This window comes from Mus caroli, chromosome 18 (genome assembly GCF_900094665.2).
Source record: "Mus caroli chromosome 18, CAROLI_EIJ_v1.1, whole genome shotgun sequence".
Taxonomy (NCBI): domain Eukaryota; kingdom Metazoa; phylum Chordata; class Mammalia; order Rodentia; family Muridae; genus Mus; species Mus caroli.
In genome coordinates, this window is record NC_034587.1 from 66317817 (window position 1) to 66336521 (window position 18705).

Sequence of the window (18705 nt, forward strand, 5' to 3'; positions counted from 1 at the left end):
AATAACCAAAACTGTATTCCCTAATAAAGATTTGTTTTTGCAAAAATGTAAGGTTGGCTAGCTGTGGTGGCTCGGGGCTATTAATCCTAAGGTGGGGGAAACAGAAGCAGGCAGATCTCTGAGTTCTAGGCCAACTTGGTCTGCATATTGAATTCCAGGGCTATACAATGTGACCCTGTCTCAGAGTGGGCACAGGTGGGGGTGGGGCATCAAATTGTTAGTTCTCTGTAGACCACTTTTTGCATGTCAAGGCTTTGCTATGCCATTCAAAAAGCCATGAACCTGACTGGTGTGGAGATGTTGATTCTGTAGAGAAGCAAGCATATCTTTCTGATGGTTATAATGTTTTTAGGTATATTTTTTTAAAGCCTATTTCTTTTCTGTGTGGAAGCCTTCTCCTCACTTTGTCAACTGAGTCTTTAGGTGTTTGAAAATGGTGCTGATTTTTGATCTTGTAATCTTATATGCTAGGATATGTCTACATTCAAAGCACCTAGTGATTCCTTGATTTACTCTAGTCACATAACTTTAAAAGCTGCTATTTGGATATTTGAGTCATTCAATGTACACATACATAAAGATTAAATGTTGCTACTTATTGTTTGTACCATTGCTAGCTGCTTTGTATGTAAAAGTCCTATGTGGTTACTTAATAACAACAGTGTGTGTGTGTGTGTGTACTGCTTCCCTGAAATACACAGCAACAGTGGTTCATTGCTGCAAACAGACCTGTGCACAGGTTGCTGGTTTGTCTTGGAAGATGCCAGGTCACTTAACAGCAGCTGTGCTGGAGAGAGAGATGACTTGAGAAGACAGTTTTGAGTCTTCTCAATCCTAACACCAAATGGAAATAGAAAAGAACTTTCTGGAAGAGAGCTCTCTCCACCTCGAAGTGGGTATGGGTAAAACATCTCTCAAGATTGCCTCAGAGTACCCAACATTGGTAATCTAGCTACCCGCCCTGAGGACAGAGTCAGATGGAAAGTGTGGCCCTGAGTGTGTGAGAACACCACAGATGCAGCAGGTGCCACCCCAGACTGCCTGTCTGCTTCTTGTCCAATACTCATTTGGTGTCCAGCCTGAAATTCTGAAATTTAGAAAAACTTAACCAAGGACACAGTCCTGTTTTATATATAATTCTTTTAAAAGTGGACAACAAAATAGCTATCAACAGCTCTTAATATCTGATCTGGAATTATACAGTCTGACCCCAGTGTAGCTGTTGAAATGGTCAACTGTATTGTAACACAAATGATGTTAGTGTATGAAAAGTCTCCCTATGTGTTTCCAATACACAGTGTCTTTATTCATATTAAAGAAAGAGAAAAGCTGCCTTTTGGATAGCTGTATTATACCTCTCTACAAATTCTGTACATCCTTGAGAATTCTTTTTAAAAAAGACTATTTGGTTGGGTACTTACCTAATTCATTCATTTATTTCTAGTTATTAACAAATGGGGAAATATGTATAGAGGTATAAGTGTTTTTAAATATATGTAAACAGCCACCAAGCCATACGTGAGTGATCTGGTGTTCATTTTGTAAGTTGGAGTGAAGAGTGAAGGTCTCCTGCCTGGGAAGCCCTGTGCCTGGCTTCTTAGCTCTCTTTCTGGAGGCCGAGGGCTTTCCACAGATACCAGGTTACACCCTGAATCAGCTCATCCCAAACAGCTTGCTGTCTCTCCTTAAGATCTGTTTGTGGTACCCACGGCAAGTGTGCGCTTTCATGTGCACAGGGAAGAGATTGGTAACTTCAAGGACAGTTAGGAATACCAAAATACAGTCTGCCAAGTTAGAACTAGACTCAGACTTAATACAATCTGAGTTTTGAACAGAATTTGAAGCTTTGAGGAGAAATATGGAAGATTGTGATGAGCATCTTTTTTTTTCCCCTCCAACTCTCTTACTGTTTGCAAATCATTGCTTCCTGATCCTGGGGTGGGCGGGGAGGGAAAAAACCTCAAAGGAAAGGCTCAACGGGCTTCCTGGACATCAAATAGCAAGTATAAAACAACGTTCTGATGACTTGCATGTAAATAAATCAGAAACATATGAATAAAAGTTCCCTCAAAATACACATGGATTGAAGAAGGGAGAAGTGCTGAGAAAATGTGTTTTGGGTTTTGCTGAGCCCATGACATTTGAAAAACTAGTATGAGACACTGAACAAACACAAAACATGGCTTGGCTCACCCATTCCTAATATTAGCCTCCCGGTTCAATGGCAAATCAATTTACCAGATGCCCAAATCGAAGCCACCTTTGGTGTGCTCCTCCACACTTAATTGCTTGCAGTTTAATTTTTTTCCAATTAGAAGCTCAAAAATAGCATCACATTTTAAGAAAAATGCAAATCTTAGCATTTTCGAACCCAGTTGGCTGACATCAGACCTTTTTAGAAAAACACCAGAGATCCTCACCTTAAGAGCAGTCACATTGAGCTGGTCCTCTTTGATGTAACTGATACATCACAGAGGAAAGGCGTTAGTATTGGAAAACCAGCACCAACATAAATTTGCTGGTTAAACAGAAGCCAAAACCTAGGGGCAGTCAAAATGGATGATAATGAACCATCTCCTGGTTCAGCTGTGCAGTCGTGGAAGCTGGATGCTGAACTACCCCTCTCAGATCCTAGCTGGGAGTCTTTGCTCTCTTCTCTGCCTGAGTTCCGAAGAGAGACGAGAAGTGGACACTTTTGTTCCCTCTCATGTACTGTACTCACCAGTGCTAACATTATGGATTCTGAATCCTGGGACAACTGCAGAATCCTCAGAGCCCTTGTACCCTCTCTCCTTGATAGTGTGTGCTTCAGCATCTGGCTCTAAGTGCAGGAGCAGAACACAGGGAATTCAGGGAACAAAAATAGCCAGAGCTTCAGGCTTCTTCCCCCAAGTGTAAGTCTTTGACATGCACTTGGCTGAAATCCTGTATCTGCTCTTTGGACTAGCTTTCTCACTTAAGATTATCAGTTTGAAGTTAGGAGGCAGTAGATTTCATCTTTCCTATTTAGGGAGGACTTATTTTGGATGCTTTAAAAAAAAATACTTGAATGTATTTTCCCTAAGTTCTTTATTCTGAGGGCGACTGGAAACTTTGCAGGACAGCTAAGCAATTCCCCTGAAAATTCAGTTCAGGTCTAGTATGAACGAGTGCTAGATTATAACTAAACAAGGTGGATAGAAGAAAGTCGTAGATATCTCTAGGGTACTCTGATAATGCTGATCGTGGGGAAACTGGGGTCTCAGAAGGGTCTTATACAAGGGCACCTTTTCCATACTTGGAGGAATGGAAGTCAAATGGGAACCAAGGCAGCAAAACACAAAAATATTAACTGGAAGATAACTACCTGACCTCTTGTTTACTAGGGAAAATAGGAGGGTGGCAATAGAAAGAATTACCCAACCTGCTGCATGAAATATATGGGGGGTAAAGCAAGCTACCAGTGAGGCGGATCATGTATAAATGCCAGAATAGTGGTCTGGACATCAGATGAAGGGGTATGGGAGTGGAGCATCCCTGAAAAAAAATAGAGGTGGGAAAGGGAGCACTCTTTTAGAGAGTGCATGTAACTAGGAGTTGTGTTCTGTGCTGTCTTCTAACCAGTGAACCCTGGTTCTACGTTCTCATCATATAGAAGACACCCCCAAGTGTCCCATAACTTCCTAGCTTATGGATCTGGTTTAGTTTCAGACTGGAGTGGGGCAAGAGGATTAACATGGTGGATCAGGTTGTGATTGGTTGTGGCTTCATGCAATCTTGTTCTGAGAATATGGGTTGGAGCAACTGAAGTTCCACATACCACAGACACAGCAAGTCAGATCCACAGACCCTACGCTAGTGAATGCCTTTTGCAGGTCAGTTTGGGGACAGCTGTACAATGCCAACCTAATTTCTTTATCAGCTGTGTTACCTCTATCTGATGTCTTCTCCCTCATGGAAGGACAGGCGTTCTTACCTATGGTCCCCTAAAAACCCCATTCATGAGTCTGAAAACAGTTTTCCTGAATGAGGAAGGATTCTGGGGAGACCCTTCGATGCTGCTAATCTGATGCCTGAGTCTTGCAAGCGGGGAAGGTTTGTTTTCCTGTACTTTGTTTTCCTTATTTATTTGGCACACTTTATTGGCTCTCAACTCTAAGAGAGCCTTTGCTTTGGTCATGCTCAAAAAACGCAGCCTCAGCTGGGCGTGGTGGTGCACGCCTTTAATCTCAGCACTTGGGAGGCAAAGCAGGCGAATTTTTGAGTTCGAGGCCAGCCAGGTCTACAGAGTGAGTGCCAGGACAGCCAGGGCTACACAGAGAAACCCTGTCTCGGGGAAAAAAAAAAAAAAAAGAGCTAAGGAAGCTTAAGAAGCTAAAACCTTCCCATAACATTTATTGAAATAGTCTTTGTCAGGAGGTTATTTGGTCCACATCACTCCTGACGTCACTCACAAATACCCAGTTCCTCCGTAGACTTGTTTGGGGAAAGAGAAGAGTAAATTGCCTACATATCAAGAAGTTTTCAATTAAAGAAAACCATCAAAAATGTTTTCAGGCTGTGCAAGCACGATATCCTGAGATCTGACATTTTCATAATATAGTCCCATTCCCCAATGAGTGTCACATGACACCGAGAAGAGATGGCCTACCCGTGGTCAAGTCCTTGGTGATAGAGCCAAATTCAGAAAGATGCTCTCCTGCTTCCAGTGGCCAGTCCTCATGGCTAATGCTGTAAGACCAATGGTAGAAACAAAGGCATGCTCATTTCCTTAGATGGGACCAACATTGATCCTGCTGACAGAGATTGTGAGTAACTTGAGTGAGAGGACAGTTTGAATTCCAGTGGACAGGCAGCTTCTGTTCCTAACGCTAGCTACTTTATTTATCTAAATTGTCAGTGTAAGAAATGACAGCAAACTTGAGCACTGTAGAACTATGGTCCACAGTCTGTCTTCCTACACACGGGTCTGAACTTTTCTTAGGGATGGTGTGCAAGTTACAAACCTGGCATGTATTGTTTTAGATGTTTTGGTTGGTTGGTTGGTTGGTGGATTTTTTAGTTACGGTAAAATTTATATAACCTAAAATTAACCAGGATGAACCTATCGATTCAGGTGTATTTGGTATGTTCAGGATGCTGAACCATCATGGCAAATTGGCTCTTACCTTCATGACCCCAGAGAAACTTCCCACCCATCTGCCCACGTTTTATAAGCTCTCATCCTTGACATCATCTTATACACAGACACATATACATATTTTATATTTAATACATGCATATCAATTTTTTAAATCTATCTGCCTATTGATTAGGAAGTTCCAGACAGAAGACCTAATCTTTGCTAATTATATGAACAAAGATTAACATTTTTGAGCTGTTTCCCTTTTGTCCATATTAAGAAATCATCTGGATTTTACCTTTCTACTTTGAAAATTCAAGGTTATTAAACAAAATAAGATGCCTGTTAAAAATTGCATTTCTTAGAACTCAAAGGAGCATATGTACTGTTATTGTATTGTTAAAGAAATGATTATTGTTTACATTTATTTACAGTGACCTTATTTGAGAATATTACTAAGATCACTGGTAGTAAATCTTTAAACTATTAATCTCTAAAATTAAGAAAAATTTCATTTTATGAAAAAATATCTGAAATCTCACTATTAAAGAAAGCTAACTTAAGGATATTTTGACTGTGCCTGAGGACACAAGCTAATCATGTTGACTCCTTATTTTTCTATTGCATGGTCTCTTGTCAGAAACATTAGGCCCTTAATCCCTCACTTCCTTTAAGAAATTTTTGACTAACTTGGTCCTTATTGAATAGTTTCCTTGACTGTCTTTAGTACATACAGAAGCTTCCAGCCCTGTGCTAGCTGGAAGCTCTGCTCCGAGTTAAGCTGGGGAACTATGGCTGGTTGACTTTATCTAAACTTTTCCCTTAGCGTGGGGAAACATGGAGGTGGGCACTGAAATAAGTAACAGAGAGGAAGCTGATTGGCTATATATGTTGACAATTTGCATACCAATTTTTTTTTTCATTTCAATCTGTGCCACAGAGTGTCCTACATTTGGTAATTATTTCATGCCTTTGTTTTCTGTTGAAAGTAGTTAGGGCCATATGTTTTAACAGAAAAAAAAGATAATTCCTACATTTTTTTCAGCTCAGTGAAAGGGGAGAAGGGGTAATAGTTTTGCAGTGTACCATGGCTGTTCGGAACTCTAGCATATTGGAGACTCAGTGTTCATAACAATTCTCTTGGTGCGCAGGAGACAAAGACATCTGTGTGAAACGTCAGTCAGTGTCAAATGAGATGCTTCAAAACATAGCATAGAGTTTGTTTGGTAATTCTACTCTCCATCAGGAAATATCATTTACTTATGAAAGCTATTCTTTAGGTAGCCTAGACCATTGGTAATTTGTAAGGCTATTTGGACTAAGGGCTGTCATGTTTCACCTGCAGTTTGGACTGAAAAGATGTAGGATATAGTCTGATTCCTAGCCTCATTCCGTTGTATGACAACAGGGATGTTTAGACACCCCGTATCTTGGCTGATATTTTGAAATGGTACACCATGAGTAGGATGGTCACCACTTGGATAGATAATTGTTCAAGGTTCAAACTATAAAGACGTATTATTTTTCACAGTCATTCTGAGACAACTCGATCAACCATAAAATTTTACCTAATTTTCTTTTATGCAGTTAAGTTGAATGTGTAACTGTGTGTGAGTATACAAGCACGCAGCGTGTGGCCACCAAGGCCACTGCACACTCGAAGCTTCTGAGTTTCCCTTGGAGTACATAACCTCACTGACATCTTTCTTTCTTGGGTCACTTCTTCTGAAACTGTGACCCTCTATTTGTGTTTGAAACAACTTCTTCGTGCCTCTTCTCACCTCCTAACAGGAATTGGCCACTTGGGGATGGTGGCCGTTTGTACTTACTCTGTGGAGGCAAAATAACTGAAGGCATCTGGATTCAGAGAAGTAGAGATTGCTCCTTTAGGGGTTCCCAGGGTCAAAGTATGAAATCATTCACATTTTCTCATCCACTGCCCCCTTCTCTCTCCACCCTGTTTGTTCCTTATTCCTTTGTCATTTTCCTCTCATCCTTTCTAAGGAACTGTAGCACTGCTTCCAAAAGATGGGTAGTGATGTACTAAGTAATGGTCTTGTGGCCATGGAAATATTTCCAGAGCTTCCAGTTCTTATTCTTCATAGTCATATGCCTTGACCTAAGTCTTCGGGACTGGGGTGGATTTATTCATCTAATGGTACCCACACTTGAGCTAGTCCCTTTTCTAAATTTCTATGCTATTGCCATTAACCCATGTACTAAGGTTCAAATGGAAGAAGTAGGGAATGGTGTTCCTAGCATTTCTTTTCTAAAGGAACCCCAATAATAAATACAACAAGAAGTTGAGATCTATTCTGGTGAAACCAAGAAATGTCTATTTTTCCCTATGTTGATATAATATTACTCTTACTCTGATATGTATTTCTTCTGTAATCTTTTATTCATGCTTCCATGAGCACATTTGGTAAGATTTGAACCTCTGTAGGCACTATACATTCACACATAGACCCAAACATATTTGCCTTTAAAAAAAATACTGCTTTTAACATTATTTCTGTGGCCATGTACACCAATAGCCTGAGACGATTTTCTTGGAGGCCACTGCAGTATAGGATAAAAGGCAATGATCACCATTGGAGTAAGAGTTCATTTATGTCATTATTGTAGAGTCACAGAAATTCCTTTCCTGGGGAAGATCTGCAGCCCTTATGTAACTGAGGGAAAAAAAAAGTATCTTTAGAGGTCACAGAGCAATTTATTGGCAGATACAACACACACTATTTTGCTGTTTCAACACCTCCTAATGACACAGTACTTGTCATCAGAAAAATACCATTTGGCTGCTGAAGGTGAGGAAAGCATTGAGATAGGAGATGATCTGTTATATATACCTGGAGATCAAGAGTTTGTTGTTATTACTGTGAATAAAGATACAGCCTATGGTAGAGTTATAGCTATTGAAGATATGAACCAACCAGAGAGATGAAATATAGTTTGATCATTCATCAGGATCTTCTTAACATCACCTTTAATTTTCTGATGAACATGCAATAAATAGAAGTTGGGTAACAACTTAGTTAGGTGTTGAGAACATATTAAAGAGCTGTGATGTGCTTAGCATCCACAGTGGTTTCTCTGTGCCAATCCTGAGCCTGTGATGAAGCCAACTCCCGTGGGAATGAGTGATGTAAGGCACAGAACCAGGAAGAAGTCTGATTTCAACTGGACCCAGTTTGGAGCATGTCAGTGTTCTTGAGAGAGTAACTCCATAAGTCTAAGACACTTGCAGTTCAAGCTAAGGCGCTCATGATGTTGGCAGTGGGCATTTTTGTGGTATACTGAGTTGAATGCAATAGCAACTACATCGTCTGCTCAGTTAGTGCCAAGAGCAGGAGAACTGTGATTATAAAAATAAAATGAAGTATTGGAGCTAGAGGCTAGTGCATGCAGGCAAGGTTGGGTCCACACTTGTTTTTTAGTACATGGATGATAATGTTCTATCTTCTTATTGTCCTTGTATTTAGTCCTGGATTATTTCCATCACTACATCCCATGAAACTCTTAGCAGATGACTTTGTCTCTCTGTCTCTGTGTCTGTTGAGCCGATGAGCAGCTCTGTATGTATACCTACTGTTTTTGTTTTTTTCTACAACCTCATTCCGGAAATCATGTTTCTTGTAGCAGCTCCCAAGAGCTCCACTGTCAAAAACCTCCTTCCTGTGTCCTTTGCGAGCAAAATGGCTGCCAGGCCAGGACTCAGCAAAGCTTTTGGTAGGAGTGACATCATCAGTCACTTTGGAGAGTGCACGACCATCAAAACTTACCATCACATCACACTGTTTAAAGTGTCAAGACTGAAAGAGAACCACACAATTGTGCATCTCAAATATGCCACTTAATTGTCTGAGTCATAATTATGTCATAACTATGACACTGAGCACTTCAGTCACTTCAACTCTCTGGGTCTCACAGTCCTTATCTGTGAAACTGGAAAGGGAATAAAACAATAGACTAAGGGAGTGAAACAAAATTATATGCACAATTTGGCTGGAGCCATGCCTGGCCTATCAGAAGTGACATGTCAACGGTGTGCATCATCGTCTGTTGGCCCTGTCAGCTGTGACAAGAACTTGGATTCTCGCAGGCCTTGGAAATGGATCTCTTTGCAGTTGTGGAAAATTGTGTCAAAGAGGAGACACCATTATTAACTGCTCTCCTTGATTTCTCTTTGATAACCCATGCCTGTCTTACGGCTGGAGTGGCTGTGAGATTTCAATAGCATGGTATGTGCAGACAGACTCTCAAATGTGTATGTGACATCATAGCAGAAAAAAAAACCTACCCAGTCTCTGCTGGCCATTTTACCGCCTCAGGGTTTCAGTAACCCCAAGTGGAAAAATGCTTTCTGAAAGCACTGGTCAGTGTAAACAGCTAAGGCGCAATGTGACTACCCTGTTGGCAGTAGTAATTCTGTCTCAAGTGGGCTTCTTTATGGATGAAAGCAGGGATTTTGTTGCTGTTGGTATGTCCCCACCTAGCTCCCCACTCCAGGACATCTCTATATGTGTCAAAGGTGTGATTCAGAGATTTGGGGAAATATTCTAAAGTTATCCATAGGAGAAAGAGTGGGAGCGATAGCCTTGCCTTTTTATTTAGAGAGAGAAAAAATAAGACAGAGATGGCTAGCCAGGTTTGTTTCAATTTGTGGGTGAAAGGCACACACTTTAGCATCGATGAGGCTGTCATCTGTGTGGGCACAGAGGTCCTACCAGGCTGGGCACAGTGGCTTAGACAGGAGGGTACTGACTGCTGTCTGTCCACCTGCTGTCTGAGCACTACTGAGACCCTTCCCCCTCTCTCCTTTTGCCTTCTGCATCCTTCTGGTATTTCCAACGTGTCCTTTGATTGACAATGACACAAGAAAGAAAGGGATAGAAACACTGTCTATCTCTTACTCCTTAACCTGAAAATGAAAATTTACTTGGTGAGGAAAAAAAAAAAACAAATCTACTGGTTGAAATTAATTTAAAGGATTTCATTTCAGGTTTCATTATTCATGAAATAATCAAGGTTCTGCTACTACTTGGAAGGGGCATTGATATGTGATGTTTCTGACCGAGGGTGTGGATGTGTGCTTGTGGGAAATTATTTTAAATATGTTAACATGTTCAAAGATTTCCTTTGGGAAATACATGCAGATTCTCTGTCTCCTATGTTTTGTGATGTAATCTGATAGAATGGAAGAGGATATTGTTCTGATAGTAGCAAAAAAATATATAGATGTATCACATATATTTGGTGAGTTTTTTATATGCATGACTAGTCATGGAATATTCTCCCATGACCTACCCACTCCCACTTGAGTTCCAGAATGGCAATAAACACAGTTTGGGAAATCAAAGTCTTCACTTTGAATCAATTAAGAATACGTAGAACTATTTAAATAGTTCCTTTGAAAATTTTAAGGCTCTTAGTTAGAAATAAGATCTTTGCAATGTCATTATCTCATACCTGCATGTGTTTTTCCATATGTAAGATGTGTCCATAGAGATTTGCATGCATTAGTGTTTGCCTCTCCAAATGTAACTACTGCGATTGCATTGCAGTGTGGTCCTTAATCATCACTTGGATGTGGAGGAAGAGTCCTCCTGTCCTCATCTTTCAAGATTCCTTGCATTCGCAGTGCAAACTGAAAAATGTATCTCCAGGAGGGGTGTACATCCTAGAGTTTGCTCTTGTCTCGGAGGTTTTGAGTTCTTGTGTGGTTAACTGCCTTTCCATGTGCCTGAGCTGGCATTTGAGTCTGTTAACTTTCATTACTATCTTGCTGGGCCATTTCAAGTCTGGATGCTAGAGTAGCCTTTGGAAGAGGATACTTCATACAGGAAGAGTCACCTTACTGTATGCATACCTGGAGACATTTTCTAGCTGCTGCCCATTTTGCAAAATGAGGTTGAACTCAATAGAGCTTTGAAAGCATGGAGTCAGGAAGTGTGACAGAGGACAGTGGGTATAGAGGTGACACAACAAGAGAAAGTAAAGAACTGATATAAAAGATTGTCCTGAGGGAAACAGGGCCATAAAAGCAGAGACTAGGGTAAGAGGACCCAATCACTGTAATATGAAAACTAATTGGAAAAACGTAGAAGCCTTTTACTGTTTTAAAAAATAAAAACAACAGTACATGTCCAACTGTAATTCCTTCATCAGAACCAACAGTGGCCCAAAGTGAACTTGCGGTTCATGAGTTCCAGTCCCAATGTAGGCAGAGATCTAGGCTCACAGCTCCTCTTCCATGTGTGCTTAACATGGCACAGCTTGAAATCATTTTAGAAGATGGTTATGAAAGAAGAACAAAAAGGACTCCAGTATGCAGCAGTACAAAGGACTTCAAAAATGAGAAAGACACTGGTTGCAGTGCCCCATCAACTACCTCATCAGACCAACACTGATGTGTACCAGTTGCCTGCCCTATATCAGGGAGACCTAGCGTTTGCCTCTCCCACCACCAGCTCACCAAGACAGCTTCTGCATCCTGGGATAAAATGAGTCATAGCTAAGCTGTTGTTGCTGAGGTAGATCTCCTTATAGCGGGTTGCAATATGCCCAGACACTCCCTGTGGACAGTCTTGCCTCTACCTAACGCTGTTGGGCAGGATGTTTTACAGAAAGACAGTTCTGGGCTGGTGCTGTCCACTATGGTAACCAATGGCCATCTATTGCTGCTGGACATCTGAAACATGGCCAGTGTGACTGACAACTGCACATTGTTTCATTTTCACGAAGTTCAGTCAAAATAACCTTAGGTTCCTAGTGACAAATATGTTGGACAGCACTTTTCGAGACACATTGTTGGAAGGCAAGCAGGAAACATCTGACAAAGTGAAAATTCCGGGCATTTATGAGGTGACTGTGATTTATTAAGGATTATGATTGGTGGGTCAGCACTCCCCATCACGGTGATAACTGCCCCATTTGATGAACTAGGAAACCAAGGCTCCAGGAGACAAATCACTTTGTCATATTTTCTCAATGAATTGTAAGAGTTCAGTTGAAATTTGAACCCTGTGAGTCCAGTTCACAGCTGAGTAATTCCAGGACCTGCCAAGCCTGTATGTATCTAGTCTCCAGACTGGTTCCTCAAGTGCTTCTTCCTCTTGTTTCTCTGTGGGTCAGCTAACAGTTTGGCTTTAACTTGGCCTCATGGAACCTACCATTGCCCATCACATGCCTGTGAATTTACATGCCATCTTGCTCTTCAGGTGTTCTTTCTTCTATCTGGAAGCCATCTCCTTGAAAGAAATGGTGTAGGGGTTGAGGTTCTGCTTTCTGGCTGAGTGATGACCAGCTAGGAGGCTTCAAAGGCCGCACCAAGGTCACCAGACCCAAAGCATACGCCAAACACTTCTTGTGTGAATGCTGGGTTGTCCCAGTTGAGAAGGAGTGGGAGATCTCCTGAGGTCAGAGCTCAGAGGGAATAGAGCAGCGTCAAGATGCCAAGCCAGCACTGGGGCACCTGTGACACTGTTACAATGTAACAATTTTGTCCATCGTGGGTCATACAGTAACTCCCAGTGAGGTTCTGACATCATTGTGCCATTTTAGTTCCTGCCTCAGGCAGTTTTGCCCATCACATCCCTCATTGGAAATGACATTTTCTCATTTTACTTGCGGAATCAGGTAATATTAAGGGACAGCACAGACCTACTGTACAATATAGTGGCTATCATCCATGGCATGCAGTGACCACTGACCGCCGTACTGCATGGTCTGCAGCCGTCTTCTCTGCTCTTCTGAGTTATAATTTCCCCTCCAGGAAGCATGTTACTTTTCATATGCATGGTTTCACAATAAGGTTGCTTTACAATATGCAAATAAACTGCTATAGAGGAAAAAAGGAGTATTGAGATTCCCACAAGACTCTCTGTAAACGGCCTTAAAAGTGTAGCTCATGTTGATAGTTAAGAATGTCTTGTCCTACAGGCGAACAACAAAATAACAGGCTCATCAGGTTGTGTTTACATGGTCATGTATGCATACAGACATGTGTGTGGCAATAATAATCAAAGAAAGAGTCGATCCATTCAGAGGAGGGGCTGAAGGGAGGGTAGGGAAAGAGAAAACGATGGCATTCTATTGTAATGTGAAATATATAAAAATAAATGAAATTTAAAAAATGGAGACCACCTCATCGTTAAGAAGGAAGTTTTAACAGTGAGCCCTCTGTTGACTAGTTCTGCTGCTGTCGTTGTCTTATCATCCAGAACATTTTCAATGGGGGAGAGTGATCTTTTCTAACTTACATTTGTACACTTCAGAAAACTAGTGGCAACAAGACCTGAACACAAGAACTTGGTGGGTTTTTTGTTTGTTTGTTTTTGTTTTTGGCATGCTGACTGTGTGTCAGGGACTATTCCAGTTATTTTACACATGTGGTACAATTCACTTCTCGCTAGGATGCATAGTAGGTCTTCTTGCTCCCCTTTCACAGAGAGGACTCGGGAGACAAGAGGTTGAAAGTTGAATGATGGAACTCACAGTCAAACCAGGCTCATGTGGGCCGGTCCATCTCACTCTATACCTTTGTTCAGCTTCATGAATGAAGGGCATTCGTTGTTGATAATACCACCCTGCCTCATCGTTGTGAAAGGCAGAAGAACTGTATCATGGACTACTTCCACAAAAACTGTTCTACACAAGGTTGTGAACAAACTACAACCCTCGTTCTGTTTACATCTCCCTAGCTGAAACCCATAGGCCAAGAGGGGAAAGGGCTACAGACCACATCCCCTCCAGTTGGTTTGTGGATGGGCATTCCTGTTTGGTCTTTCTTTCTAACGGACAGATGAACTCAGACTCTCATCTTCTTCTTGATGAGAGTCTGGTGGAAAAAGCCATTGAGCGACAGCTCGTGCACCTTACAGTCATTCTCACACTACAGTAGAAATTCTCTCTGTAAAATGAAATTATTTTTACACTCCCATCATGCTCTGCTTCAGGGTTACCTGGAGATTATTGTTAAAGTTTTGGTTCTATGATTTTTACTTTAAGTCTGGGAATGTGAGACAGGATGGCGATGCAGACCTTTGGTGTGAAATATATTATACTCTATTTTCCGTGAGGTCTCCACTCACCAAACAATTTGAGTGGAGGGCTGATGGCCTCTTAGCTACAGCCAACACTCCCAGTTCTAATTTGGCAATACTTCACACTTCCTTCCTCTTGAGGGGGACAATGAGAATCCAGTGTCCTCTTGATCTAAGTTGCCTTCCTGGGGGACTGGGAACTTTTGTTTCTCGTGACATTTTCCTTTGCTTCATTATTGAGATCTCTCAAATAGATTACATAGATTTGGGAATTTTCCTTTCAAATTGAGCTGATTTTTTTTTCTCCCCTGGTATTTGATATTTAAACAATTCCAGTTAGATGAGTAATCTTTCTACTGACCTAGAAATAATAATAAAAATAATAATTAACAAATATATGAGTTCTTATTGAAATTAATATCATTGTAAATCATCTTATGGAAATTGCCACATGGACCAAGATTGAGAAACTGACAAAATAGTCACGTGAACTAGAAGCAGAGCAGCTGCCCACTGGCTGTCATTGTCATTAAATTCTAAAACAGTGTGGACATTACCATTGCTGTTGATGCGAATATCATCACATACCTGCACTGCCACTCTAAGTGATTGCGTATCAAAGGATGAGAAACAAAGAATGAAAACTAAGTGTGTGGCTCCAGCAGGTTCTGCGTATTACAACAGTTACTTGAACTTCCAGTTTTTAATTGTATTAATGTTCAGACTCATGTTTTCCTTGTGCATGGAGGCTGGCACCTGGCCAAGGGGTAGAATGTGTCCCTGAGTTGTGCTATGCCTCAGATTTCATCCCCAGGGCCACCGTCAGTTAGCTCTAAGCAAATAAATAGAAGGTGGGAAGCTGAAGCAAAGAAAGCCTCGTCAACTTCTCAAAAACAGATCTGTGCAATATTAGTTTATAGAAACAAAAATATAGGTCATTTGCCTTAAAATGACATGATGTGAGAAAATGCCCTCCCTAAGGGGAAGAGAGTGATGTCATGCCTTTGCTGTAAGCTGTTGTTTGTGTTTTAGAAGATACATAGAAACTATCTTCAAAAAATCATAAACATGTGTTGTTTCTGGTTAACAGAAATTTTCATCTTGTATAAAGAATCTCCACTCGGTGTGGTGGCGCACCTTTAATCTTAGCACTTGGGAGGCAGAGCTCTGTGTTTGTAGCCGTCCTGGTCTATATACCAAGTCTCAGAGCAGCTGGGGCTACAAAATAGAGAGAAACTATCTCAGAAATCCAAGACAAAACAAGTCTCCAGTTGGCCACAGCTTATCAGGATAGCAGAAATTACACATCCAAATGTATGCTAAAATCTTTACATCTTGCACATATTATTTCACAACCAGGCAGTATCCATGAATTTTCCTAAACAATGTTACCCTTAGCTATTTTATGTTATTCATAATTTAGAGTCTTATATATACCTAAATTTAATTTCAATTTTTTTCTTATCTTTCCTCAAAGGTGTAAAGTAATTTCACCAGAATTTAAAGACAAAGAGGGAGGAGGGAGAGACCATATTAATATGATCAAACATATTGATGTTCTACTGTGCATGTTTAAGTGTAATAGTGGTAGAATAATTACTAATATTAAGCTATAAATTATCATCAAAAAGTTGATTCTAGTTTTTACCACACAGGCAGTTAAATAACATGAAATGCCATTTTTTTCAGTAAATGTGCATTGGTTTCTAAAATGTGGAAGGCAATACTAGGTGCAGGCAGCTTACGTTAAGACCAGCTGAGTATCAGGCTGAGGCAAGTGACCATACAGCAGCCAGAGTGTGTACACTCTGACACTTGAATGAGGTGGCTTAATGAACTTTGCACTTTTCGTGGGAGGAATCTTTCTATCGCCCGTTTAGTCCCCCTATGGGCTCTTTCTGAATTGTAGTGCACCACCTGTTTGTTGACTGTACAGTTCCCAGGAAAAACCCAGGCTGGTTCCTGCCCTGCCTTTCATTCTTTGCTTCTTAAAGATACTTCAGAAGTGATGTGGTGTTTCCTCCGTCCCTTATTACGAACCCTCTAGAAATAGAAATAAATTACCATCCATCCATGTAAGTAATAGCGAAAATTACAAAATGGAATACAAAATTACGTATGAAAAACGCTGCTTAAATCCCTCCATGACTTAGGAAGAAAACATCCTCTCTGTCCACAGCAACAATGGCCCTTGGTTTGTTTTGTTTAATGTCCAGGACCTCCAGATTTTCAAGGGCGTGTGGAGCATTTATTTGATGTATGGATGCAGAGGCACATTTCCTACATTTGTCTCTATGGACCTACCCTTTGTGAAATCCTAAACCCCGGTATTAACGCTTACATGGTATGAGTCATGGTTCTTCTGAGAAAATATAATTTTTAGGGTGTTTGTTTGATATACGTGGCAAAAATGAAAATTTTTTTTTCTTTTTAATTCCTTTTTTTTTTTTTTTTTTTTGGTAATACCGCTGCTGCCTTTTTGTTGGGGGAATTTCTTCTCCTCTCTCTGTGACCTGTGAATATCAGTGTAGGCTCACTGCCAAGTTTGTGAGCCGCTGCCTGCTTCAAAATGGAGGCAGGAAGGTATCCATTTTCATCAAGAGGATGAGCCGCTCAGTCTTTCCGACCATCTGGAGAGAGGAACTTTTAGAGCAAAAAGAAAATGGGAATGAAAAAAAGAAAAAAGAAAAAAAGATTATATTTAGCAGAAAAGGCAAGGAAGAGAACCAATTAAAGTTAAACTCTACCTTATGAATTCATGTTTCGCTGTGATGCTGTCCTGCTTCAAGGAAACACAGACAAGCAAACACAAGGGCTATTTTTAAAAGGAGCTGCTTCCTCCAAGCCCCGTGAGGACCAGTAAACGAATGTTAAGTAAATTAGGGTTTTGGCACACTTTTAAAGTTTATTGTACACAGAAATATAATAAGCACTTAAAAAGAGACAGCCCCCACTTCCTGTGTACATACTGATTGTTGGTGGTCCTGTGGTGGTGATTCAGGCAATTAATGGCCTTTTTCCTGCATCTCTGCAGACACTGTGTGGACTAATAGTCCATGGTATATATGTACTTATCACTCATTCCTGATTCTCCTCCTCCTCCTCCTCTTCCTCCTCCTCCTCCTCCTCCTTCTTTTTCTTTTCTCTCTCTCTCTCTCTCTCTCTCTCTCTCTCTCTCTCTCTCTCTCTCTCTCTCTCCTTCTTTCCCTCTCTCTCTCCCTCTCCCTTTCTCCCTGCTCCCTCCCTCCTACTGCCTACCTTCTCCCTACCTTCTCCATTGCAAGTGACATTTTTAATTGAAAGGTAGAGGTTTGGTCTGTCTTTGGGGAGAGACTGAGTACAAACATTCTGTTTTACCCCTAACGTGCTCACGGGCCATTTGTGTTTAAAAAAAGAAAGGAATCTGTCTATGGGGGCCACTCCGTGACCTGCAGAGTGTATTTACCACTGAGACATGGTCTGCAGTGTTCTCGCCTGGACTGGAAAATCTCATTCCTGATTATTTTATGTTGACACAAATACACAGCACTGTTTTGTTTTGTTTTTCCTGTATTCAAAGGAGGCAGTGTTTCTAGGATTGGATCAGGTTTAGAATCTTACAGCATCCGAATTTAGCATTTTGTGCCAGCTTCTTACCAAATCATGGATGAAGAGCTGCTTTGAATAATGTTGAAAGCACATTTCATGTGGCTCTCCTTCCTCAGGTCTACGCTCCTTCAGCCAGCACTGCCGACTACAACAGGGACTCGCCAGGCTATCCTTCCTCCAAGCCAGCAGCCAGCACTTTCCCTAGCTCCTTCTTCATGCAAGGTAAGGTGCTTCTCGGCCTACTGTGAAATCCCCAGGCTATTTAGTGTTTGTTACATACAGAGCAAAAGAAATGGAATCACAGACAGCAGCAGAAGGGAGTACAAGTGCCTCCCTTCTTAGGAACTGAATTTCTTATCAAATTAAGTAGAACTTACCTGGAGAGGTTTTTTTTTTTTCCTCTTACATTAAAGCCCTTTGATCTGTGATAGGTTAAAATTAAATTGCTTCACATAAAATGAATGCCTTGTTGGTCTTCCAAGATGGTTGGTCTTCAATCACCCAGCCATCTTCCAAACATGTGCATGTTTAGACATGTCTCATCCAGCTCAGGGTATGTTTTGAAGATCTTGTATTATTGTCAAGAGGAAAAGAGATGCCCCTCGGGTCTAGCCATCAATCAAGTTTTGAACTACTTAGTAGTGGATAAGGGAGAACAAGGGTTCCACTGAGGACTCAGTGACCCACTGAACCATTGGAATGTCACACAGTGAAAGTCGTGCTGAGGCGTACTAATTGATTTAAGGTAAAAGAAAAATTTGAAGGGCATACAGGGAGTCCACGGCAGGGATTTGTAGCTTTGTGGTGGACAGTGGCTGTGTGCTTGGTTCATTTATCCATTGTTTTTAGTCAAAAACAGATGGCTCTATGTCCCTGGAGCCTATACTATTATCACTGGTCACTTAGCTCCTTTCTACTAACTGGAAAAGGCCAGGATCGTAAAAATAACACCAGCTACTTCACAAATGG

General features: G+C 41.0%; 1 protein-coding gene across 28 annotated transcripts in view; it reads left to right on the plus strand.

Annotated features, from left to right (window-relative positions):
• Tcf4 (transcription factor 4) overlaps positions 1–18705 on the plus strand; it is a 344060-nt gene that overhangs the window by 271552 nt on the left and 53803 nt on the right. For all 28 annotated transcript variants that reach the window (XM_021150789.2, XM_021150794.2, XM_029472242.1 and 25 more), the window contains one exon: positions 17853–17958. In XM_021150789.2, coding sequence (XP_021006448.1) covers positions 17853–17958 — 106 coding nt within the window. The remainder of the gene's footprint in view (positions 1–17852; positions 17959–18705) is intronic.